Genomic DNA, 24356 nt, shown 5'->3' on the forward strand with positions numbered 1-24356 from the left:
TCACCGGCTGGCGTGTCGGGGTCGGGAGGGCGGGGGTGGGGACCTACGCAAGTCGAACCGGCAGAAACCGGCCAGGACAGGAAAGCGGCGCAGGACTGACGCGCTGGGCGCGGCTCGCGCTCCCTGAGTCACGCGGGCTCCGACGGTCCCCGCAGCCCCCTGCCCCCTCCGCACCCCGCGCTCCCCGGCCGCCCCGGGCCGGCCGCGCCTCCGCCGCAGCGCGAAGGGACCCCGATCCCGAGAGCGGGCCCTCGGGGCCGCGGGGCCCAGGCCCGGGCAGCAGCCGCCTCGGCCCCCGGTGCCACCCCGCCCCGCTCCGCTCTCCACCTGCGCCCGTCGTCCCGCAGGTCCCCAGCGCCTCCCACCCTCCCTCCCTCCCTCCCTCCCACTGCGCCCGGGAGGAAATGGGGCACTGGGCCAGGAGGCCGCGGGCACCCCAGGAGCGGGCATCCTTGCAAGGCACTGGGCGTGCCCGTGGGCGCTGGCAGGGGGCCGAGCCCGGCGTGCGGGCGGCGGCCAGCGTGCGCCCGACCCCCGCGCCAGCCACCTGGGGCGTCGGGGCTTTCCTCTGCTGTCCAGGGCGTCCCCGTGGCAGCCTGGGGGGGCGGGGAGCCTTCAAGCCCCCGACGACCTGCTGGGCCGGCTCTGCGCGCTTGGGCCTGGGTGGGCCCCGGGGTGAGCCGAGCACAGGGGGCCCCGGCGTACTCGCGGGTGAGCGCGCGAGGTTGCAAGGCCGTGGAGAGCCTGCACTGTCATTAGGAATTCGTGAAGGCCTTGGTCGCAAAGAGCTGTTCTGGGGGGATTGGAAAGGTGGTGACAATCATATTCTAAATGAAGCCAACTCAGGGAATGTGGGTACAAATGAAGCGCCCCCCCCCCCCGGAGGCCCAGAACTAGGAGCATAGGGAGAAGAGGTGCTATCTTTGATATCAGATGATAGCTAGTGACAGGGACAAGAGACAGGTCTCCGATTCATCCTGGTCCAGCTGGTGAGGGTCACAGACCAGTTCTCCTTGGGTCACAGGATGGAGAAGAGGAAGCCACACAGGGAGTGGTGAGATGGGGCCTTGGTGTGAACACACACACAGACTCGAGACGTGCCCCTGGCGGGGTTTGGGGTTTCAGAGCACAGGCCAAGCTGCTCCGTCTCCTGAAATAGGAGGAGGAGGTGCGTGGGCCTGCCGACAAGTGCATGGCAGTAAAGGGGAGGACAGCCCTGGGCAGGGCAGGCACTTGCTGCTTATCTTTCAGAGCAGGGAAGGAGATGGCATTTGGACTCTGGCGCGCAGAGGCTGCCTCATGGAATTTGGAGTTTTGGCAAGATCAGATTCCCCAGCACCTCTCCAAGCCTTCTTCTGCAATGCTGGCCCCTGTCCCAGAGGCTCAGTCCTCCCCCATGCCACCCCTCCCTGTAGGGATCCAAGCTGTTTCCTTATGAGGTCAAGGAATTCTAGGTTTGCCTTCTCCCCAAGGAGCACCCCCTCCCCCAGCACCTGCCTCGGCACTCTGCCTTTTATGTCCCACCTATGGCCCCACTATGGGGATCCCACCATCAATGGTACCAGGAGGCTGAACTGTGATGCTTCCGTGCGCCCGCCCCTTGGGCACCTGTAGCCCAGGTCCAGCCCCACCGCAGTGGAGACCTGCTCAGACCACCGGAAACCAGACACACTCTTGACCACGGGAGCTAAGAGGCCCTCCGCACCACCGCCATCGCCGAGAGGAGGAATTGGGGGCCTAGAGAGGGCGCACACTTGCCCAAGGACCTCTAGTGCAGGAATTCAATCACAGACATTCCCACAGCTGGGTCCTAGTTCTCAGGGCAACGGCCTCGACGGTGTGGCCCAGTGGGGGTTCTGAGTCCTCAGAGAGGCTGGTGGGGGGAATCTTCAGCCTTTAGCGGGGCTTTCTGGGAAGGGTGTGCACAGGTAAATAAGAGGAAGAATTTTTCTGGAACTGCAGCCAGGGTGGGAAGAGGTAGGAAACCACTGATTCCAAGTCAATAATAAAAAGACAGTTTCCTTTGGGGCACTGGGTGGCTCAGTCGGTTAAGCACCTGCCTTCAGCTGAGGTCATGATCCCAAGGTCTCGGGATAGAGCCCTGAGTCAGGCTCCCTGCTCAGCGAGGAGTCTGCTTCTCCCTTTGCCCCACTCCCTGCGTGTGTGCTTTCTTCCTCCCAAATAAATCTTTTTTTTAAAGATTTTATGCATTTATTCATAAGAGACACGGAGACAGAGGCAGAGACACAGGCAGAGGGAGAAGCAGGCTCCCTGCGGGGAGCCCGATGTGGGACTCGATCCCAGAACCCCAGGATCATGCCCTGGGCCGAAGGCAAGTGCTCAACCGCTGAGCCACCCAGGCATACCCCAATAAAATCTTTAAAAAAAGAAAAAAGAAAAAAGTTTCTCTTTTAAGGATGGGAATGGTTCTAAGCAGTATACAGTGTAACTTAGGCTCCCAGCAGGGTTGAAGGTTAAAGGAAATGTATCAACTCAAGCACATTTCTCAGGATTAGTGTCCAAGGAGAAGATTGTTCAGTGAGCAATTAACATTTTCCTTAAAATCAGAATCTTCTTAATACTTTAGTTTGATACGAAACTTAACTCTTTGGCCCGCCTGGGTGGCTCAGAGACTCCTGATTTCAGCTCAGCTCAGGATCTCAGGGTCCTAGGATTGAGCCCATCAGGGCCTCCGGCTCCCCGCTCAGTGGGGAGTCCGCTTCTCCCTCTCCCTCTGCCCCTCCCCCTGCTCATGCTGCCTCCTAAATAAACTCCTTTAAACATTGTTTAAATATTTTTTTAAAAACTGAAGTTTTCAAGGATGTCAAAGATCCTTTGGATTTTACCTGCTGGTATTCAAATGCACTGAAACATTGCTCAGAGGCCGCCCCGGCGGCTCAGCCGTCTGCCTTCGGCCCAGTGCGTGACCCTGGGGTCCCGGGATCGAGTCCCGCATCGGGTTCCCTGCAGGGAGCCTGCTTCTCCCTCTGCCTGTGTCTGTGCCTCTGTGTCTCTCGTGGATAAGTAAATAAAATATTTTTAAAAAGAGAAAGAGGGATCCCTGGGTGGCGCAGTGGTTTAGCGCCTGCCTTTGGCCCAGGGCGCGATCCTGGAGACCCGGGATCGAATCCCACGTCGGGCTCCCGGTGCATGGAGCCTGCTTCTCCCTCTGCCTGTGTCTCTGCCTCTCTCTCTCTCTCTCTCTGTGACTATCATAAATAAATAAAAATTAAAAAAAATAAAATAAAATAAAAAGAGAAAGAAACGTTGCTCAGAGAGTAACAAAAGTTGTAAGATCATGACTTGTGAAAATTATTATGTGGAAGATTGTCTCAATCAATATAAAACAGTGAATGGTTAGCTGACTAAACGCCTCTCAGAGAACGCCCTGTGTTCCAATTCTAGAACACGTTGGTTCATCTTGGTACTACTGACACGGCCAGGTGGAGATTCAGCCTGCCTTGGTGGCAAGAATGGAACTGATTCTAGTGGTTTTCCAGAACCTTCAACGCAAGGAGAAAAAGCCTGTAATTTCATTTGATCTTCACCAGAGAGCCGTGGGTGCTGTGGGTGCTGTGGGTGCCGTGGGTGCCGTACAAAGCTTTGCTCCCCCAAAGCCCGGAGGAAGGAGAGATCAAGAGCTGCCTGCCTTTCTGGCTTGCATGTGGAGGGGAAGGGAGGGGGGGTAGGTGTAAAAAAGGATTCAAATGGGGGTGGGGGTCCCATAGTCCAGCCATGTGGCTGGAGCCTCCCTCGTGCCCCCCCACCTGTTGCAGTGGCTCCGGTTGTAATGTCTGTGGTAGGGCGGGCCTCCGTCCTTGAAGGGCAGCCTTGGCCGTGAGCTCCAGCACAGCTACCCCACAGACCCGAATGCCTGCTGCCCATCTGTGCTCATCCATCGAGTGACGCAAAGCACTGCCCTCCCCAGCAGTGTGTGTGGGGGGGTTCCCACCAGAGGGAGCAGCAGGAGACCCCCACCCTCCTAGGAGATGCCACTGTGGGTGTGGGTGGAAAGGCCATCACCAGTAGAGCTAGCAAAGGTGGCAGTGAATGCCTGGGGGCCTTAGGGGACAACGGTGTCCTCCTGTAGTGTTAAGACTGTAGGTGGCTAGCCCAGTGCGTTCGGCAGCTACCACCAGCTTCGCCCTCCCTCCCTCCCTCCCTTTCTTGTTTTTTAAAAAAAATTTTAGGGCAGCCCAGGTGGCTCAGTGGTTGAGTGCCGCCTTCGGCCCAGGGTGTGATCCTGGAGACCCGGGATCAAGTCCCACATCGGGCTCCCTGCATGGGGCCTGCTTCTCCCTCTGCCTGTGTCTCTGCCTCTCTCTCTCTCTCTCTCTCTCTCTCTCTCTGTCTCTGTCTCTCATGAATAAGTAAATAAAATCTTTTAAAAATTTTAGATTTATTTATTAGGGGGAGAGAGAGCGCGCACCTGCGTGGGGGGGTGTAGGGCAGAGGGAGAGAGAACCCCAAGCCCACTGCCGGCTGAGCACAGAACCCCACCTAGGGCTCCATCCCAGGACCCTGAGATCCCGATCTGAGTGCAGATCAAGAGTCCCGCGCTCAACCGTCTGAGCCACCCAGGCGCCCCTCTTCCTCCCTTTTAATGAGGTAGAAAAGAATAAAAAAGGTCAGAGTGCTTTTCAGGTACTTAGGAAAAGTCTCATTTTGTGAAACGTTTATTTCAGTTGTTTGCGTCCATGTGCGTGTGTGCGAGGGTGAGCACTCTCCCACGGCAAGGGCGCGCCACTGGCTCGGGACAGAAACCGTAGTTCTCACTGAGGGTTGTGGGCAAAATGTTAAAATGACACTTCTTAATGTGACCTTCCCCAAGGAAGTGACATTTGAGCCGCCTCTGAAGCTACCAAGAAGTAGGCCTGTGGAAGAGGAAGGGGGCCTGGCAGCGCCAGAGCGGAGGTGCCCACCCGGTCAGCAGTACCGGGCCGCGGCCAGGCGCCCTCCCGCACTGCAGGCTGCACCCAGTCGTGGTCCGCAGGGGGCTCCCAGCCGGGCCTGGCACCCAGCAGGGGCCGCGTGGGGGGCAGTCAGGAGCTCGCTCCTCGGGTCCCTGCCCGCGGCGGCCCTGCGGGCGCCAGGAGCTCAGTGCACACCTGCAACGGCCTGCCGCGCGACCCCACCCGCAGCCCCGCCAGCCCAGGGGGCAGAGCCCCACTTGCCCCGCCGCCCCGGCTTGGGGCAAACGCAGGGGGCCGCGACTGTGGGCGGCTCCCTGGAGGGCGTGGCCTTGGCCGTTGGGCTGAGCCGTGGGCCCCGAGACCCCGCGGGATCTTGAGGCGAGCCCCCCCCCAGGCGGACCTCGCCGGGCGGTGAGCTCATCGCGGGCGGGGGGTGGCGGCGTCGCCGGGCGGCCGAGCTCTGGAGCTCACGGCGCGCCCGCCCCCCGGCTCCTGGGCGATTTTACCAATTAAGGCTTTCTCGCCGGGCCGGGCGCGGGGCGGGCGCGGGGCGGGCGCGGGGCGGGCGCGGGGCGGGGGTGCGGCCAAAAGAAGGCGGGCAGCGGCGGCCCATTCGCGTGGAGGCGCGCGGCGCTCAGCGGACGCCAGCGGAACCCCGAGGCGCCGGGCGCGGGCGCAGAGGCGACCCCGGCGCCACCCCCGCAGTCGCGGGCCGCTCGCAGGGACAGCAGGTGAGGCCTCCGCGCGACACGGCCGCCGCGCAGCCTGCGGCCCGGCCCGGGGAGCCGAAGGAGGGCGGAGGGGCGCCAAGAACGCAGGCGCCGGCGCGGAACCGCGCCCAGGCCGGGCGCAGCTGGGATTCCTGAACTTGGGAGCGCGGTGCCCGGGGGCTGCCGGCCCTGCTTTACCCGCGAACGTCCATCCGCGCCCAGGGCTGTGGGAGCCCCAGGCCGCAGGGGTCCCCCAGACATAGGGTGTCGGGCCGTCTGGCGCGACGTGGGCCAAGTGGGTGCCCGTGAGCCAGCCACCGCGTTACTGTCTGGGGAAGAAGGGCCCCGAGAGCAGGACGTTGTGCGGGCTGAGCGCGAGTGGCCACCTGGGACCGTCCGCAGCCAGTGTGGCCCCTGGGGGGGGGACAACAGCGGGTTCCCCGCTGGCACCAGCTGCGTGGGGCACCGGGGAGCTGGTTCCGGGGCTGCGGCGCTCCATGGGGGCTGGGGCAGGGGTGTGGCCAGGCGCGAAGGCAGGGGCTCCTCCTATGGGCCACATTCCCCGGCTGGGCCCCGTCCCAGGTTGGCGCGGAGCTGGATGTTCACCGCCAGTCAGGATGTGAGCGCAACATCCCCACATGCCCTTGCCAGCCGGGTCCAGGAAAAGTAGGTGAAATCCCCTGGCAGGTCCACCTGCACGTGCTCCAGGCCACAGGGTCAAGGTGGGAGCTCAGGGAATGAGTGTCCTCACCTGCGGCACCGGGGCTGGCCCTTCCCGCCCCGCTCTCTGCTCCCCGTGCCATTGTGCGGCTTTCTCCAGCCGCCCAAGCGCCCCCGTAGGAGGGCCTGGCCTGGGGTCTGAGGGCCCCGGGGTGGGGTGGGGGGCGGGGTGTGTCTAACATCCCAGAATCTACTCCAAATAAGGGAAAATATGAAAGAGCTGGATTTTGGTTTCCAAGGACTGCCCGATCTGGGGGCTTTGGGATGGGGCGCCATCTGGTGGCGATACTATGTTTCCTGGGGCCAAACCCCCTGTACACCCACCGACAGTCTCCCCCAAATAGGGAGAGGGTGGGACGGGAAGCCAGGACACCCACCTTCTGTGCTCCTTTCTGCTGGAGCGGACTATGGATCGGTTGCTCCGACTTAGTGTCCCTGGCTGCTGACCGTCACTGAATGAACACATGACCCAGTCGATGGCACTTAGTGGAGAGAAAACCAATTCTCCGTGTAATTCTGTCCTTGGGAACTTGCTTTCCAGTGGGGCAGGGGGACAGACCAGGACAAATATCGCCTCGCCCTGCATGGGCCCTGCGTAGGGAGAGGTCCGTATGGGTTCCCGCCCCCAGTTCCCAGGCACCGTGGTGTGCTTCGTGCAGGTGTGTCTGACAGTGGTCAGCAGAGGGAAGAGTGCAGATGGGGTGGGCCTCCGACTGGAAACCCCAGTGGGGTGACAGGCAGCCCCAAAGTGAGCGTCCTGGAGGGCAGGGGAGATGCCGAGTGGGACGGCAGCCCCACCGTGGGTAACGCAGGCGTCCAGGGCTGCCTCAGACTCAGCCATATTTGGGCATGACGCACTGGCCACCCGGGCCTCCTGGTCCTCTGCTCTTTTTTTAAGATTCTTTTCTAAATTTGTATTTATTCATGAGAGACAGAGAGACAGAGACACAGGGCGAGGGAAAAGCAGGCCCCACGCAGGGAGCCCGACGTGGGACCCGATCCCGGGTCTCCAGGATCAGGCCCTGGGCTGAAGGCCGCGCTAGACCTCCGAGCGGCCCGGGCTGCCCTCGTCCTCTGCTCTTTATCACGTGACTTACTACTAGTCTGAAGTTCGGTTTAACAAGTGGGAGACAGACCTGCCTTCCTCGGCCAACGCAGAGAAGGGACCCTGCAGAGGAACGTACAGAGGACCGGGAGGAGTGAGTCCCCGCTCAGTGAGCCCCGGCAGGCTGGCTCCTGAGGAAGAGGGTGGCAGTGGCGTCCGGGCAGGCCTCGGCCGCTGCACCTTTGCGGTCTCGGTCTCCCCGGTGTGACCACCAAAAACTTGATTTTGAGTGAATAGCTCTCCACGGCCTTGCAACCTCGCGCGCTCACCCGCGAGTACGCCGGGGCCCCCTGTGCTCGGCTCACCCCGGGGCCCACCCAGGCCCAAGCGCGCAGAGCCGGCCCAGCAGGTCGTCGGGGGCTTGAAGGCTCCCCGCCCCCCCAGGCTGCCACGGGGACGCCCTGGACAGCAGAGGAAAGCCCCGACGCCCCAGGTGGCTGGCGCGGGGGTCGGGCGCACGCTGGCCGCCGCCCGCACGCCGGGCTCGGCCCCCTGCCAGCGCCCACGGGCACGCCCAGTGCCTTGCAAGGATGCCCGCTCCTGGGGTGCCCGCGGCCTCCTGGCCCAGTGCCCCATTTCCTCCCGGGCGCAGTGGGAGGGAGGGAGGGAGGGAGGGTGGGAGGCGCTGGGGACCTGCGGGACGACGGGCGCAGGTGGAGAGCGGAGCGGGGCGGGGTGGCACCGGGGGCCGAGGCGGCTGCTGCCCGGGCCTGGGCCCCGCGGCCCCGAGGGCCCGCTCTCGGGATCGGGGTCCCTTCGCGCTGCGGCGGAGGCGCGGCCGGCCCGGGGCGGCCGGGGAGCGCGGGGTGCGGAGGGGGCAGGGGGCAGGGGGCTGCGGGGACCGTCGGAGCCCGCGTGACTCAGGGAGCGGGAACACCGCCCCTCCTCCTCAGGGGCCTCGGAGGAGGAAAGTCCCTTGTATGGCGTGCCTGCCGGAGGCCGAGTGGTCCAGCGCCAGACGCCGCTCAGCCTTTCCTTGCTGCAGCGTTTCCTGCAGGGCTGGTGCAGGGCGGCGGGGCTGGGGTGCACCCTGACCCCCTCGGGGCGCGGCGACCTCCCCAGGGCCTCGGGGTCGGGCCGCGCCGCTGGGACTGGGGGCTGAAGGGGGCATTCCGACGGGCGGGGCGGGGCGGGCGCAGCCCCAAGCCCCACCCCGCGGCCCCGCCCCGCTGTGGCTCCGCCCCCACGGAACCCGCCCCCGCCCGCATTTAAAGGGCTCGTTCTCTCCGCAGCACAATCTTCACTGTCTGCCTCGTCCCGCGCGCGCGGAGGTGCCTGCGACTTTAATTAAAGGGCCGTCCCCTCGCCGAGGCTGCAGCACCGCCCCTCAGTTCCTCGCGCCTCAAAATGAGTAGCTCCCACTCCCGGGCGGGCCAGAGCGCGGCAGGCGCGGCTCCGGGCGGCGGTGCCGACACGCGAGACGCCGAGATGCCAGCCACCGAGAAGGACCTGGCCGAGGACGCGCCGTGGAAGAAGATCCAGCAGAACACGTTCACGCGCTGGTGCAACGAGCACCTGAAGTGCGTGAGCAAGCGCATCGCCAACCTGCAGACGGACCTGAGCGATGGGCTGCGGCTCATCGCGCTGCTGGAGGTGCTCAGCCAGAAGAAGATGCACCGCAAGCACAACCAGAGGCCCACCTTCCGCCAGATGCAGCTCGAGAACGTGTCGGTGGCGCTCGAGTTCCTGGACCGGGAGAGCATCAAGCTCGTGTCCATCGGTGAGGGCGCGGGTCGCTCCTGTGGCACGGGGGAGATCGAGGTCGAGGGCGGGGGCTCCACGCGTCCTCCTCTCTCCTGGGCTGGCCCCTCCCAGCCACCCCACCCCCCACCCTAGCCCCGCCGCTGCCCCCGGGGCCGCCGGGCTCCTGCACGCAGGCCTCGAGAACAAAGGCGCGCTGGCAGGCTGGCCGGGCGTGCAGACCGCTACGCGCCCCCGCCCGCCGCACCCCGGCTGGCCCGCGCCCAGGCTGAGCTCACATCCTCCGCAGGCCGCGCCCCCGCCACTGCACCCGCGGTGGGAGATGGCCTGCGGAAGGCGGGCACTGGCCGGGCTCTGGCCCTGCGCCCAGCACCCCATCCCTGAGGAGGGGGAGCCAGGGGCTCACCACCCCCCACCCCCTTCAGCAGTCTGGGAAGGGCCCTCTGGCCTTCCCGAGCTTCTGTAGTTCCTAAACAGGGTGCTGGAGCTTAAGGGTCCCATTGTCTAGGGCTCTTGGCTCTCTTTGGCCTTAGTTGGTGGGTCCTTCATTGGAGATGGCCCCAACCCCCAGTTTAGATCTCCCCTGGGGAAACTGGGGGCCACAGAGGACCGTGGCTAGCCAAAGGGCACTTGAGAGGAGTTGGCCAGTGAAGGGAGCTGGTTTGTCGTCCACTCCAACACCAAGTTACTGTGGAGCTTCAGCCAAACTCTTGCTTCCATGTACAACTCGCTTTTCTGCATCTAGAATGCACGAGTTGGTTGGGAGGTACTCTAGCATGCACTGGGCTCGCCGCCAACCCGGCGTCCGTGTCACCGGACTCGTGAGGCTGGCATTGACCAGACCTACTGCAGCATCCCAGGCTCTTCTCAGGATGGGGGCCACTCAGGGACAGGCACCAGGACTGGTGACTCGGGGGCAGCGTGTTACAGCGGCAGGAGGAGCGCTTTCTTTTCTTCACAATTCTTCCAGTTGTCCCTGAGGCCAAGAGCCTTACGGAGCCTGGGAGTCTAAGGGACTCGGGACTCAGGTGCCCCCAGCCACTCAGAGGGCAGGTCTCCCGGGCCCCACCTCTTTCTTTGGAATGCCAGTCGAGGCTGAGGCCCACCCCTCAGTCCCAGCCTCCGTCTAGGCAAGCTGAGTCATCTCTGAGCCTTGGGTGGGGGGGCAACCGGATGTGGGGAGGCAGGCCACACCCCAGCTGTCTGGGGGGGGTCTCCTCCTCCCTCCTCCCGTCTTCTCCTCCTCTTGTGAGCTGGCTGGAGCAGGCCTAGTTCCCAGAGCTTTGCCATATAAGGCAAAAAAATGTTGGAAAGCAGCGGTGATTAGGGGAGGGAGGGGGCGGGCTAGCCCCGGGGCTGGGGAAAGGGGGTGGGATGGGGCGGGGCCACTCCAATGGGCTGTCTCCCAACCCTGGGCCCCGGTTCTCTTCCCTCCCTCTTTTGTGAGGGGGATGAGGAGGGCTTAGGCTGGCCTCCCATGGACCAGGGGGAGGGCCCAGCCCAACCCACTAAGGCTGATGCGCTTGGCCTTGTGCGTCCCAAGTCCCCGCAGGACTCTGGCGGTGGGGTTACTGGGAAGCCCTGGCTGGTCCTGGGCCCTCGGTCTTCTCTGAACCTTCCAGTCATCCCTGGCCCGAAGCCCCTCCGCCAGCCCCACCTGCCGAGTGGGGACGGCGCGGCAGTAGTGCAGAACTTGGGAGCAAGCTCAGTCTGGGACTTGCTTTGGGTGCCTCAGCTGGTCCTCGAGGTCCTGCCTCCTGGCTTCAGAGGCTGCCTGTCACTGGTGGCCCTCTTGCTGGTGTCCATCCCCTCCCTCCCACCCTCGAGTTGACTCATCCCACAAGTATTTTCTCTTGATGTCGATGGGGGGTGCAGGACTCCAGTGGCTCTTAGACCGCCCTCCCCTTTTCAGGGCCCCACCCTTAGGAAGCTGAGACCCACAAGTGCCTTGGGTGGGGTCCAGAGCCTGGAGGGGTTGCCGTGGCGACAGGGTGCTGGGTGCCCGCCCTAACCACTTCCCCTGTGGTGAGCTTGGCAGCCACCCGCCTGAGGCCCAGCACCCCGTTAGGTGGTGAGGAGGGCAGGCGGCGGCGGCGGCGAGCTCTGCTGAGGCAGCAGGACTCCAGGACCCCACCCATGGCTCCTGCCACCCCAGCTCCCAAGCTGGGCCCCGGGTGCCCCACCCAGGCGTGTCAGCTCGGCCCTCCTCCCCCTCCCCCTTCCCCTCCTCCTCAGGCCGGGTGAGGGGCTCTCTGCAATGTGTCCTGCCCGGCACCCCAGGTGGCACCCCATCTCTGCTGGCTCCCCTCGAGTCCAGGCCACGCAGCGCCACCGGCGGCTCCTTTGTCCTCACTGCCACCCTCCCCAGGCCCGCTCCCAGTTTAGGTCTGTGGGGGGTGGTGGGGGAACTGAGGAAGTGGGGGTGGGGCTCACATCCTCCACCCAAAGGGTCCTTGCCCAACGCCTCCACTTCCCCTGCCTCCACTTCCCCTGCCAGGCCCTTGGCCCACCCGCCCACCCACCCTGAGGCAACAGCTTGCTTTCCCAACCGCCCCACTGGGCAGCCTTCCTCTTCTTTGGCCTTGGCCCCGGCCCCCGCTAGGGTCAGCTCAGGGGGCCCGTGTCGAGGCCTGCTGCGCCGCGCTGTCCTGACCGCTCCCCTGGGGACCCCAGGACACGGGCAGCCCCAGAGCCCTTCCAGCAGCACCCCTCCTCCGACTGTACGGTGGGGATCTGTCCCTCCCCGCGGTCCCTTTCATCTCCTTTACTCCCAAGGAGCCTAGCAGAGAGGTGACCGGCGTGCCACCCTCGGGGGGCCCCGCCCCCTCCCTAGGGCCCCGAGTCGCCTGGAGTGGCCACGCGGCCTGTACACACACAGCGACGCCCACGGCGGCCCCCTGCCCGCTCAGGCCTCGCTCTCCTCACAGACAGCAAGGCCATCGTGGATGGGAACCTGAAGCTGATCTTGGGCCTCATCTGGACTCTGATCCTGCACTACTCCATCTCCATGCCCATGTGGGATGAGGAGGAGGATGAGGAAGCCAAGAAGCAGACGCCCAAGCAGCGCCTCCTGGGCTGGATTCAGAACAAGCTGCCGCAGCTCCCCATCACCAACTTCAGCCGGGACTGGCAGAGCGGCCGGGCCCTGGGTGCCCTCGTCGACAGCTGTGCCCCAGGTGAGCGGGGAAGGAGAGGGGCGTGGGGGCGGCCTGCAAGGGGGCCCGCGGACGTCTCCCCCTCCAACCCACAGCCTTCCTTGCGCCGCAGGCCTGTGTCCTGACTGGGACTCCTGGGACGCCAGCAAGCCCGTGAACAACGCGAGGGAAGCCATGCAGCAGGCTGATGACTGGCTGGGCATCCCTCAGGTACCCCCTGCCCGGCTGCGTGGGGCCATCCAGGGCTTGCGGTCCCCGTGGGGAGCTGTGTCACATCCTGGGACCTGAGGCCTGGCGTTCAAGTGGCCTCTATCTGGCATCTGTGATAGGTGATCACGCCCGAGGAAATCGTGGATCCCAATGTGGATGAGCACTCCGTCATGACCTACCTGTCCCAGTTCCCCAAGGCCAAGCTGAAGCCAGGGGCTCCCCTGCGGCCCAAACTCAACCCGAAGAAAGCCCGAGCCTACGGGCCAGGTGAGGAGGGCGGGCTGGGGATGCCCTGCGTGCCAGCCGCGTCTCCTCGGGGCTCGGAGGTCTTGGGAACCCTTTGGTTCCGTAGGGGCTGGGTTGTCAGGTGCCCCCTCGCAGTCCAACGAATGGGTCGAGGCTGCACACACCTGGCCACCCGGCCAGAAGTTCCCCGAGTCAGCGCAAGGTGGAGCGTGGTCAGGGAGGGAGCGGCCGGCTGCGTTACCGTCAGCAGAGACAAAACCCCGCCAGGGTGTCGCGCAGGAGCTAGGGCCCAGGCATGCCCGAGCGAGGGTTCCAGAAAAAAGGCAGCAGGGCGCTGGGCCGGGGCTCACTGGGAATCCGTGGACCCAGCTCAGAGCACCCCTGAAGGGATGATGGCAGCGAAGGACGCTGGACCTGAAGCGGAGGGGCCCTGGGGTGGGGTGGCAGTGCTCGGAGCCGGCTCACAGCTCCCGGGCCCTGTCCGGCAGGCATCGAGCCCACGGGCAACATGGTGAAGAAGCGGGCGGAGTTCACGGTGGAGACCCGAAGCGCAGGCCAGGGAGAGGTGCTGGTGTACGTGGAGGACCCCGCCGGCCACCAGGAGGAGGTAGGGCCACCGAGCGGCGGGCGGGCGGGCGGGTGCGGCAGCGCCTCCCTTCAGAGCGGGGCTCACGCGCTCCTTCCCACCGCAGGCGAAGGTGACAGCCAACAACGACAAGAACCGTACCTTCTCCGTCTGGTACGTCCCCGAGGTGACCGGGACTCACAAGGTGAGCCCTCAGCCCGCGGGGAGGCTGGCGGCGGGGGCAGTGGCCGGAAGGCCCTGACCCTGCCCTCACAGCCCGCCCCTCCCGGGGACAGGTCACCGTGCTCTTTGCCGGCCAGCATATCGCCAAGAGCCCCTTCGAGGTGTATGTGGACAAGTCCCAGGGTGATGCGAGCAAGGTGACTGCCCAGGGCCCTGGCCTGGAGCCCAGCGGCAACATCGCCAACAAGACCACCTACTTCGAGATCTTCACGGCAGGTGAGGAGGCTGTTGCTGAGGGCAGAGCAGCGGGGGTCCAGGGACCATCTAGGAGCTGAGCCGGTCCCTTGTGGCAGGAGCTGGCACGGGTGAGGTGGAGGTCGTGATCCAGGACCCTACGGGGCAGAAGGGCACCGTGGAGCCTCAGCTGGAAGCCCGGGGCGACAGCACGTACCGCTGCAGCTACCAGCCCACCATGGAGGGCGTCCACACGGTGCACGTCACCTTCGCTGGCGTGCCCATCCCTCGCAGCCCCTACACTGTCACTGTTGGCCAAGGTAGGCCGGTCCCAGCCGCCCCCACGTGGGGCGCTGTAGACTGGGCCTCCCTCAGGAGGGGGCGCAGCTAGGGCGAGACTCCCCCCAGCCCCTGCCCTGGCACCCTGGGCCTCTATGCTTCCACTGTCCGGGCGCTCTTTCCTCCCCTGCTGGGGCCCTTCCTCCTCCTCCTCCTCTCGCCCTCCTCCGTCTCTCTCCTCCACGCTTTCACCTTCAGAAGATCTCGCTCCAGCTGTTAGAAACCTGCTGCTCTCTGCTCTGCCCACGGGGTCAACGGTACTTGGATCTGTCTTCCTCTGGGAGGGGGCGGGCGGGCGGGCGGTGGGCGGGGGGCCGGCCCCCCCGGGTCCCGGGGGCACGGTTCTTTCTTGCATGTCCTTCACCATCCTGTGGGACCCCCAGGTTCGGACGGCCCAGCCGTGGGAGGGGAGGGCGGGGTCCCCCGGTGCCGGCTCCCGGTGGCTTAGCTGGGCCTCTCCCCACAGCCTGTAACCCGGGGGCCTGCCGCGCCGTTGGCCGGGGCCTCCAGCCCAAGGGCGTGCGGGTGAAGGAGACCGCGGACTTCAAGGTGTACACGAAGGGCGCCGGCAGTGGGGACCTCAAGGTCACCGTGAAGGGCCCCAGTAAGTCGGGCTGCAGCTGGGATGGCCGCTGGTGGCCTCGGGGCTGCGGCTGGGCAGGCCTGACGCCCTCCCTTGTGTCGGGCAGAGGGCGAGGAGCGCGTGAAGCAGAAGGACCTGGGGGACGGCGTCTACGGCTTCGAGTATTACCCCATGGTCCCCGGCACGTACACCGTCACCATCACGTGGGGCGGCCAGAACATCGGGCGCAGGTGAGGCCGTGGTGGAGCCCTCGGCCAGGTGGCACCCCCCCCCCCCCACCGGGCCCTCACGGCCCCTGCTGTCTCTCCGCAGCCCCTTCGAGGTGAAGGTGGGCACCGAGTGTGGCAATCAGAAGGTACGGGCCTGGGGCCCCGGGCTGGAGGGCGGCGTCGTGGGCAAGTCCGCCGACTTCGTGGTGGAGGCCATCGGGGACGACGTGGGCACCTTGGGTGAGCTGGGGGCTGGGGTGGGGGGGCGGGGGGGCCACCGCGTGGGGCCGGGCGCTCACGGGACTCGCTGCTGTCGCCAGGCTTCTCTGTGGAGGGCCCGTCGCAGGCCAAGATCGAATGTGATGACAAGGGTGACGGCTCCTGCGATGTGCGCTACTGGCCCCAGGAGGCCGGCGAGTACGCGGTGCACGTGCTGTGCAACAGCGAGGACATCCGCCTCAGCCCCTTCATGGCCGACATCCGCGAGGCGCCCCAGGACTTCCACCCGGACAGGGTACGGGGCCCCTGCTGCACCCGCTTGGGGACCTGGGCACTCGGGGTCCCCGCGGGGGGCGGGGGACCACCCTTGATGTCCTGAGACCTGGGTGGCCTGTCCTCAGGTGAAGGCGCGCGGGCCTGGGCTGGAGAAGACAGGTGTGGCTGTCAATAAGCCGGCGGAGTTCACGGTGGACGCCAAGCACGGCGGGAAGGCCGCCCTCCGGGTGCAAGTGCAGGTGGGGCGGCGGGGACGCGGGGCGGGGACATGGGGCGCGGGGCGGGCGGGGACCGGGGCACTGACCCCCGGCTGCTCCTTCCCGCCCGTGCTCCAGGACAACGAGGGATGCCCCGTGGACGCAACGGTCAAGGACAACGGCAACGGCACGTACAGCTGCTCGTACGTGCCCAGGAAGCCCGTGAAGCACACGGCCATGGTGTCCTGGGGCGGCGTCAGCATTCCCAACAGCCCCTTCCGGGTGAGCCGGGCGCCCCGTCGCCCACCTGCCTCGGGTGCCTGCTTCGGGTCTCATCCGGGTCGGTTACAGAGAACCCCGGCACCGCCCGGGTCCCCCACTTCTAGTGTTCTGGGTGCCTTGGCGTCCGCTCGCTGCGCACGTTTGGACGTTTCCATCATCCGCAAAGAAACCCGTCCCCCCTCCACCCCCCTCCACCCCCTCCACCCCCCTCCACCCCCTTACCCTGAGCAACCGCTGCTCTGCGTCCCGGCCGCTGCCTATTCCCGACGTTTGCTCGGGACGCATTCGTACGGTGTGTGGCCTTTTGTACGCGGTTGCTCCCGCTCGTTATCCCCCCCGTAGCGTGAATCAGCACTTCCCGCCCGTTCAGGCCTCGATGAGTCTTCTGTTGTGGGCACGGACCACGTGGACTTTTTTTTTTTTTTTTTTTTTTTTTTTTGCCTTTCGGCTGTTCGGAGTAATGCCACTGTGAACGTTTGAGGACAAGTGTTTGTGGGGATGAGTGACCTCCTCCCTCCCGACACATCGTCCCCTCCGGGTGGAACTGCCCTGCGAGGTGGCCACCCAGATGTTTAATCATTTGAAGAACCACTAAACCCCTTCCCGAGGTGGTGGTACCATTTGGTGTGCCTGTCGCCCGCCACTGGGTGAAAAAGCCCTGGCTCTCCAGGCTGGTCATGCCCTTGCCCTTGCCCCCCGTGCCCTGCAGGTGAACGTGGGAGCCGGGAGCCACCCGAACAAGGTCAAGGTATACGGGCCTGGAGTAGCCAAGACGGGGCTCAAGGCTCACGAGCCAACCTACTTCACTGTGGACTGCACTGAGGCCGGCCAGGGTGAGGCCCCGCCCTGGGCAGGTGGGCAGGTGCGCAAGGGGCGGGGTGGCCCGATGCGATCCCAGCCTCTGCTCCCACCTCCACAGGTGATGTCAGCATCGGCATCAAGTGTGCTCCTGGCGTGGTGGGCCCCACTGAGGCCGACATTGACTTTGACATCATCCGGAACGACAATGACACCTTCACGGTGAAGTATACGCCCCGTGGAGCTGGTAGCTATACCATCATGGTCCTCTTTGCTGACCAGGTGGGTGCCGCTGCCCCCAGCCCCTAACGGTGCTCAGTGTGGGGGTGCTGCTCTCCCCCTGAGCCCTACTCCTCCCACTCCCTGCAGGCCACACCCACCAGCCCCATCCGGGTCAAGGTGGAGCCCTCCCATGATGCCAGCAAGGTGAAGGCCGAGGGCCCTGGCCTCAGTCGCACTGGTGAGGAGGAGCAGCACCCTGTGGGGCAGTCGGGGGGCCACAAGGAGGCTTGGGGCAAGGTGCCCCTACATGGCCATTGTGCTTCCTCAGGCGTTGAGCTTGGAAAACCCACCCACTTCACGATCAATGCCAAAGCGGCCGGCAAAGGCAAGCCGGACGTCCAGTTCTCAGGGCTGGCCAAGGGGGACGCGGTGCGTGATGTGGACATCATTGACCACCACGACAACACCTACACGGTCAAGTACACTCCTGTGCAGCAGGTAACCTTGACCTCCCAGCAGCGCACTCCTCAATGACACCTCCCTCCCGAGCGCGTGGGCTTCCTGGAGCGGCGGGCTGGGCGGGCTGCTCCAGACAGCTCCCCCCCCACTCTCGAGTCCCAGCTGGGAGAGAGCTAGCACGGAAGGCTGGGGGTGGGGCAGGGGGCAGAGCCCGTGGTTTGCCCTCCTCCGTGCCCGAGTGGGGAGGGCACAGGCCAGGGCGACCAGGATGCTGACTCCAGACTCTGCCTTTCTGCACCCTTTCCAGGGTCCAGTGGGCATCAATGTCACTTATGGAGGGGATCCCATCCCCAAGAGCCCCTTCTCGGTGGGGGTGTCTCCGAGCCTAGACCTCAGCAAGATCAAGGTGTCTGGCCTGGGAGAGAGTAAGTAGCCGGGGCCCCGTCATGGTCACTGAGGATGCCCCAGGGGCTGCCTCGGCCGGTTGCCATATTTCTCTCCCTCGTTTCGTCATCTCAACAGAGGTGGATGTCGGCAAAGATCAGGAGTTCACAGTCAAATCGAAGGGTGCCGGTGGCCAAGGCAAAGTGGCGTCCAAGATCACGGGCCCCTCAGGCACAGCCGTGCCCTGCAAGGTGGAGCCAGGCCTGGGGGCTGACAACAGCGTGGTGCGCTTCGTGCCCCGAGAGGAGGGGCCCTATGAGGTCGAGGTGACTTACGATGGCGTGCCTGTGCCCGGCAGCCCCTTTCCTGTGGAAGCGCTGCCTCCCACCAAGCCTAGCAAGGTAAGGGGCATGGGAGGGCCCACCTCTTGCCCAGGCTCGCCCTCCCCCTTTCTCAGCTTTGTCCTATGGCCGGAGGCCCTGCCCGGGGCCCCTAGCCAGTGGGGGGAGGGTAGCCAGAAGAAGAGAAAGGTCAGGTTGGGGGTCTGGGGTCAAGGGGCAGGGAGGTGATCTGGGTTTGGCGCCTGACCAGTCCCTCTTCCCTCAGGTGAAGGCGTTCGGGCCAGGGCTGCAGGGGGGCAGCGCAGGCTCCCCTGCCCGCTTCACTATCGACACCAAGGGGGCCGGCATGGGCGGCCTGGGCCTGACGGTGGAGGGCCCCTGCGAGGCCCAGCTCGAGTGCCTGGACAACGGGGACGGCACGTGCTCTGTGTCCTACGTGCCCACCGAACCCGGGGACTACAACATCAACATCCTCTTTGCTGACACCCACATCCCCGGCTCCCCATTCAAGGCCCACGTGGTTCCTTGCTTCGATGCCTCGAAGGTCAAGTGCTCGGGCCCCGGCCTGGAGCGGGCCACGGCGGGGGAGGCCGGCCAGTTCCACGTAGACTGCTCCAGCGCGGGCAGCGCGGAGCTGACCATCGAAATCCGCTCCGAGGCGGGGCTGCCGGCCGAGGTGCACATCCAGGACCACGGTGACGGCACACACACCATCACCTACATCCCGCTCTGCCCCGGGGCCTATACGGTCACCATCAAGTACGGCGGCCAGCCCGTGCCCAACTTCCCCAGCAAGCTGCAGGTGGAGCCTGCCGTAGACACCTCGGGCGTCCAGTGCTACGGGCCTGGGATCGAGGGCCAAGGTGAGGCCCTGCCGTGGGACGTGGGGGTGGGCGGAGGCCAGCGCCCCGAGGGTCCCCTGGAGCCCCACGCCTCCTCCTCACGCCCGCCCCTGCAGGTGTCTTCCGAGAGGCTACCACCGAGTTCAGCGTGGACGCCCGGGCCCTGACGCAGACCGGAGGGCCGCACGTCAAGGCGCGTGTGGCCAACCCCTCGGGTAACCTGACGGAGACGTACGTGCAGGACTGTGGCGACGGCACGTACAAAGTGGAGTACACGCCATATGAGGAGGGTACGTGCCGGGGCTCCCGGGGGACGGGGCCGCAGACACAGGGTGGCCTCGCCGCCCCCTGACCCGGCCTGCCCTCCTCCAGGGCTCCACTCCGTGGACGTGACCTATGATGGCAGCCCTGTGCCCAGCAGCCCCTTCCAAGTGCCTGTGACCGAGGGCTGCGACCCTTCCCGAGTGCGGGTCCATGGGCCAGGTATCCAGAGCGGCACCACCAACAAGCCCAACAAGTTCACCGTGGAGACGAGGTGAGCCCACACCTGGGCGGCCAGGGGCTGTGGGGCCGTGACGGTGGGCCTCGGAGCCCCCCGAGATAACGGATGACTGTTTGGAGCAGGGGTGCCGGCACCGGGGGCCTGGGCCTGGCTGTCGAGGGCCCCTCCGAGGCCAAGATGTCCTGCATGGATAACAAGGACGGCAGCTGTTCGGTGGAATACATCCCCTATGAGGCCGGTACCTACAGCCTTAACGTCACCTACGGTGGCCACCAAGTACCAGGTGAGGGGGCCTCGTAGCCCGGCCTGGGCCGCGACTGGTGGCCGGCCCTCGGCTCTCACACGCACATGGCCGTCCTCTTTCTTCCCTCTGCAGGCAGTCCTTTCAAGGTCCCAGTGCATGATGTGACAGATGCGTCCAAGGTCAAGTGCTCTGGGCCTGGCCTGAGTCCTGGCATGGTCCGTGCCAACCTCCCTCAGTCCTTCCAGGTAGACACGAGCAAGGCTGGTGTGGCCCCTCTGCAGGTGAAAGTGCAGGGGCCCAAAGGTGAGTGCTCGCCTGCCTGGGAGTGGGCGGGCAGGAGGGCACGGTCTTCTTGGATGATGTCCAGCACTCAGAGGCTGGGGCAGGCACTCAGGCAGTTCATGGAGGGGCCTCAGGCCACAGGGAAGCCAGTGGCCCAGGACAGAGGACCGCCAGGACATAGAACAGACACACTTGGTCCCTGAGCAGATGTGGCAGGAGGGGAGGGCGGTCCAGGCTCCAAGGTGGCACCCAGATTAGTGTCTGGTGTCACAGGGGCTCAGGACCGTACCTAGAGAGGGGCAGGTGAGGACCAAGCAAGGTCTAGGCCTGAGGTGCGGACAGGAGGGCAAGCCAAGCCTTGGGGGGCACTGGGACCCCAGGCAACTGGCTGAGTGTCTCTCTGGGACTGGGACCAGGCTTGGTGGAGCCCGTGGACGTCGTGGACAACGCTGACGGCACCCAGACCGTCAACTACGTGCCCAGCCGGGAGGGGCCCTATAGCATCTCCGTGCTGTACGGGGAGGAAGAGGTGCCCCGCAGGTAGGAGGCCGGGCCTGCCGCCAGCGGGAAGGTGCTGCGCTGAGCACCCGGAGGCCTCCTGACCGTTCACGTAACCCTCCCCCCCCCCGGCCCACAGCCCCTTCAAGGTCAAGGTGCTGCCTACACACGATGCCAGCAAGGTGAAGGCCAGCGGCCCCGGGCTCAACACCACCGGTGTGCCCGCCAGCCTGCCCGTGGAGTTCACCATCGACGCAAAGGACGCGGGAGAGGGCCTGCTGGCCGTGCAGATCACGGTGAGCTGACCGCCTGGCGAATCGCAGCCCCAGGCGCACGGGAGGCGAGGGACAGAGGAGCCTAGGCCCGAGCGGCGCGCGGTAGAGGGGGCAGCAGCCCAGGTCCGCGGCCTCCCTCGGGAGCCGTGCCAGCGAGGCCGGATCCCTTGCCTCGAGGCCGCCGGTGACGGGCGCGGGCCCCCCCCTGCCACGCACACACTGGCTCAGTGCGGACTTTGAGCACACAGCCAGAGCCCTTGCTGCCTCAGCTTGTCCACCTGGAACATTCTCGTGGGGTGGGTAGGAGGACCCCGAGATCTTCCAGGGGGCTCTTCCGAGTGCTGGAGCAGGCCCTGGGGCGGAAGGATGGGGGCCAGGAGGTGGTCGTGGCGCTAAAGCAGGCCGGGCACCCGGCTCCCCGGCCCTGGCCGTTGTCACGCAACGGCGCATCGGGCATTCGGGACCCCCCTCTGGATCCCGGCCGGCTGTGGCAAAGTAAAGGTTGGCGCCGGGCGCAGGCAGCTGTTTGGAGCCACAGCGGTTGAGTGATTGGAGGCGGCCCCGGGTGCTGGCTCCTCCGAGAGGGTCTGAGGCCCTCCTGGGCCTGGCTTGGCCCCGGGCCGACCGCCTGCGCTATGCTCTGCCACACAGGACCCCGAGGGCAAGCCCAAGAAGACGCACATCCAAGACAACCACGATGGCACGTACACGGTGGCCTACGTGCCAGACGTGACGGGCCGCTACACCATCCTAATCAAGTATGGTGGCGACGAGATCCCCTTCTCCCCCTATCGCGTCCGGGCTGTGCCCACCGGCGACGCCAGCAAGTGCACGGTCACAGGTGAGCCGGCCTGCCTGCGGCCGCGGCGCTCAGCACGGGGCTTGGGTGTGCCTGTGTGCAAGGGCTCGCTGCTTGGGGCGGCGTGTGGGAGTGGGGGCCGCCCCCCTGAGTGACTCACCTGACCTTTCTCCTTGCTCTCTGCCCTCTCACCTCAGTGTCAATCGGAGGTCACGGGCTAGGTAAGCTGCTTGCTGGGGCCACTCCCAATGCCCCTCCTGCCCAGAGGGCAGCTTCCTTTTTCCTCTTCCGTGCCGATTCCCAGGACAGTTCCAGCTGCAGCTCTTGGCAGGGATAGAGGGGGAGCTGGAGGGTTAGCGCCCGGGGAGGCCTCCAGAGCAGAGCGTGAGTGCTCCGGCCCTCCCTCTCTCTGGGCCTCCGTTTCCCCACCTGAGACGTCGGGTTGCAGCTGAGAGCTTTGGGGTGAGGTGCATCCTGAGACGCACCCCACTGAGGGGCTCTGGGGTCTGGGGATCTTGGCACCCTGGGGAAGTCCCAGGGGTGGGCAGCAGCAGGCCCTGCCTTCTCACTTCCTCCTTCCGTGGCAAGGGCTCCTGCGCGGGCTGAGGGGACGAGGGGTCTCCCGTTACCAGTGGGAGTCCCGGGCCCTGGCCAGATCCGCAGACCTCCATCCCCACGTCCCAGGGGCCTGTGTGTCCCAGGCCGGGGGAGGAACAGACTGCATGAGTGGGTGGGGCGGGCTGGTAGTGCAATAGCACCAGCGTCGACTGCTTGGGCGGGTAGCATGGCAGGGCCCAGCCCAGCCTCAGAGCCCCAAAGTGCACTCGGCGGCCTGCCCGCCCTCCCTGCCTCCTTCCCTCCCCCCGCCCCCTTCCCCAGCAGTGACGTTATTCAGATAGGACCCAACCAGGCATGGAGGTTCTCCTGCCTGGGCATGGGAGGGCAGCTCTCGCCCCAGCCAGGCACCCCAGGGACCCCGGTAAGAGGCGACAGTTACGTGGGAGCCTCTGGAGGCTGCAGGCCTGGAGCTTGGGTGGGGGAGCCAGGACAAGGTTTAGAGGGTGGCTAGAGTCTCTGGGCAAGGGCCCAACGGCTTGGCAGCGTAGGCGCCAGGGTCTGAGATGACAGGCACGTGTGCCCAGGGCGGGGGCCAGGGCCTCGGGACCAGGGGAACAGCGCCAAGACGTGGTCGAAGGAGTGGTCTCTGTTGACCTGGCCGCCGTGCGCAGAACGGAGGCAGAGAGCCCGACAGGAGACCCCACTTTTGGATCAGACCTAGTGGTGGCTTGGGCCAGCTTGGCAGCCATGCGGCTTAAGCGGGGAGCCAACTCGAGAAGGGTAGTTAGGATGGAGCAGCCAAGACCTGCCCAGGGACTTGGGCGGGGAAAGCGAGCAGTTGGAGGTGACCGAGGTCAGGGTGCCAGCCGCTAACTGGACGGGGGTCCAGATCACGAGCCGCGGAGAGCAGGCCGGGGGGAGGTGACGCCTCCCGGGGCGGGCCGGGCGGCAGGGGCCAGGTCTAGAGCGTCAGGGAGCCGTGGAAGGCCAGCGCGGAGCCGGGCGCGGCAGCAGCCCTCGGCCAGTGGGGGAGCTCAGCGGCAGGCCGGCCAGGGGGACCCCTTAAACAGCCCTTGAGTGGGCTGGGTGCTCCTAGCTGCTTCCCCGCGGGGCCGGGCTGCAGGAAGCACTCTCACTGCCAGGCCTCGCAGCCCACAGCCCCCCAGGCCTCCACGGCTAGGCTCAAACCATAACGTCACTGTCCCCCCCCTTTCCTCGGGCACTCTGGGGCCCTAGAGGCTGCTCAGCTGCTCTGCCCTTGCACCCTAGCGGCGGTGGCTGTGGCTTGGGCCCCCTGTCCCTCTCTCCCCTGGGTGCTGCCACTGCCTGCTGCGCTGTGCTGCTTGGGTGCTAACCCCGCTACCCCCCTGCTTCCCCGCTCCCAGCCCCCTGCCTGTGCCGGGCCGCGCCGGCCACCCCTCAGCACGAGCCCCCGGTTGAGCGAGTGTTCTCAGTTGTCAGGAAACTCCAGTTGCACCTTCAGGCCTGGGCGGGGGGCAAGTGTCACACTCGCACCCCACGCTGCAGCAGGACTCTCTGCCTCACCGCATCTGCACGTGGCGCTGCCAGGGCCAGGCTGCAGGGGCGGAGGTGCTGTGGACCCAGCCAGGGGGCCCGTGTTGGCCCACGGCGCCGGCTGAGGCCACGGGGGCCAGGGAGGTGGCAGCGGACAAGTCGTGTCCTGGCAGCAGCGGTGGCCTCGTGGGCCTCCAGGCCCTTCCTTGGTCCCAGACACCCGTGTGCCACCCATCCGGCCTTTCCCACGGAGGGCTCTCCCCAAGACAGGACTCCCTGGCTTGAGGCGGCTCGGGGAACCTTTCCTGCCTTCTGAGAAACCCCTCACCGTCCCGGCTTGGGGGGCGGGGGGGAGGCCTGGCTGCGCTTGGTGGTGGCAATCGAGGCCCGGGCGGGCGGCAGGCGCATGGCAGCAGCTCCGGTGCCGAGCTCACACGCCGGCCCCCCCTCTGGGGACCCGCCCCGCCCCACCAGGTGCTGGCATTGGCCCCACCATCCAGATCGGGGAGGAGACGGTGATCACCGTCGACACGAAGGCGGCGGGCAAGGGCAAGGTGACCTGCACGGTGTGCACACCCGACGGCTCCGAGGTGGACGTGGACGTGGTGGAGAATGAGGACGGCACCTTTGACATCTTCTACACGGCCCCCCAGCCGGGCAAATACGTCATCTGCGTGCGCTTTGGCGGCGAGCACGTGCCCAACAGCCCTTTCCAAGTGACGGTCAGGAGGGGCCAGGCTCGAGGGGCCGGGGTGGAGCCTGCCCTGTCCCCACCTTCCAGACACTAGAC

At 65.9% G+C, this 24356-nt stretch overlaps 2 protein-coding genes across 3 annotated transcripts in view; one reads left to right on the forward strand and one right to left on the reverse strand.

Moving 5' to 3' along the window:
* On the reverse strand, positions 1-8559 carry LOC119878133 (collagen alpha-1(I) chain-like). The gene is made up of 7 exons (XM_038588857.1): positions 8484-8559; positions 7718-8377; positions 6090-6217; positions 5499-6037; positions 4863-5010; positions 390-749; positions 1-327 (listed from the first exon to the last, which is right to left on the reverse strand). The coding sequence occupies exons 1-7, from the start codon at positions 8557-8559 to the stop codon at positions 1-3; spliced, it is 2238 nt and encodes a 745-aa protein (XP_038444785.1).
* FLNA (filamin A) overlaps positions 5515-24356 on the forward strand; it is a 25186-nt gene continuing 6344 nt past the window's right edge. The window contains exons 1-31 of one of the 2 annotated variants that reach the window (XM_038588707.1): positions 5515-5644; positions 8681-9168; positions 12077-12325; positions 12417-12514; positions 12634-12781; positions 13249-13367; positions 13453-13530; positions 13622-13784; positions 13862-14062; positions 14548-14685; positions 14771-14894; positions 14977-15113; positions 15194-15387; positions 15494-15607; positions 15704-15847; positions 16557-16680; positions 16767-16927; positions 17015-17105; positions 17196-17365; positions 17634-17751; positions 17849-18111; positions 18317-18914; positions 19010-19183; positions 19266-19428; positions 19518-19678; positions 19772-19942; positions 20338-20461; positions 20559-20715; positions 21346-21535; positions 21691-21714; positions 24041-24288. In XM_038588707.1, the coding sequence (XP_038444635.1) occupies positions 8796-9168; positions 12077-12325; positions 12417-12514; positions 12634-12781; positions 13249-13367; positions 13453-13530; positions 13622-13784; positions 13862-14062; positions 14548-14685; positions 14771-14894; positions 14977-15113; positions 15194-15387; positions 15494-15607; positions 15704-15847; positions 16557-16680; positions 16767-16927; positions 17015-17105; positions 17196-17365; positions 17634-17751; positions 17849-18111; positions 18317-18914; positions 19010-19183; positions 19266-19428; positions 19518-19678; positions 19772-19942; positions 20338-20461; positions 20559-20715; positions 21346-21535; positions 21691-21714; positions 24041-24288 (5217 nt within the window). In that variant the 5' untranslated portion in view covers positions 5515-5644; positions 8681-8795. The remainder of the gene's footprint in view (positions 5645-8680; positions 9169-12076; positions 12326-12416; positions 12515-12633; positions 12782-13248; positions 13368-13452; positions 13531-13621; positions 13785-13861; positions 14063-14547; positions 14686-14770; positions 14895-14976; positions 15114-15193; positions 15388-15493; positions 15608-15703; positions 15848-16556; positions 16681-16766; positions 16928-17014; positions 17106-17195; positions 17366-17633; positions 17752-17848; positions 18112-18316; positions 18915-19009; positions 19184-19265; positions 19429-19517; positions 19679-19771; positions 19943-20337; positions 20462-20558; positions 20716-21345; positions 21536-21690; positions 21715-24040; positions 24289-24356) is intronic. The other variant, XM_038588708.1, reaches the window with a different exon arrangement.

This window comes from Canis lupus, chromosome X (assembly GCF_011100685.1).
Source record: "Canis lupus familiaris isolate Mischka breed German Shepherd chromosome X, alternate assembly UU_Cfam_GSD_1.0, whole genome shotgun sequence".
In the NCBI taxonomy this organism is placed as follows: Eukaryota; Metazoa; Chordata; class Mammalia; order Carnivora; family Canidae; genus Canis; species Canis lupus.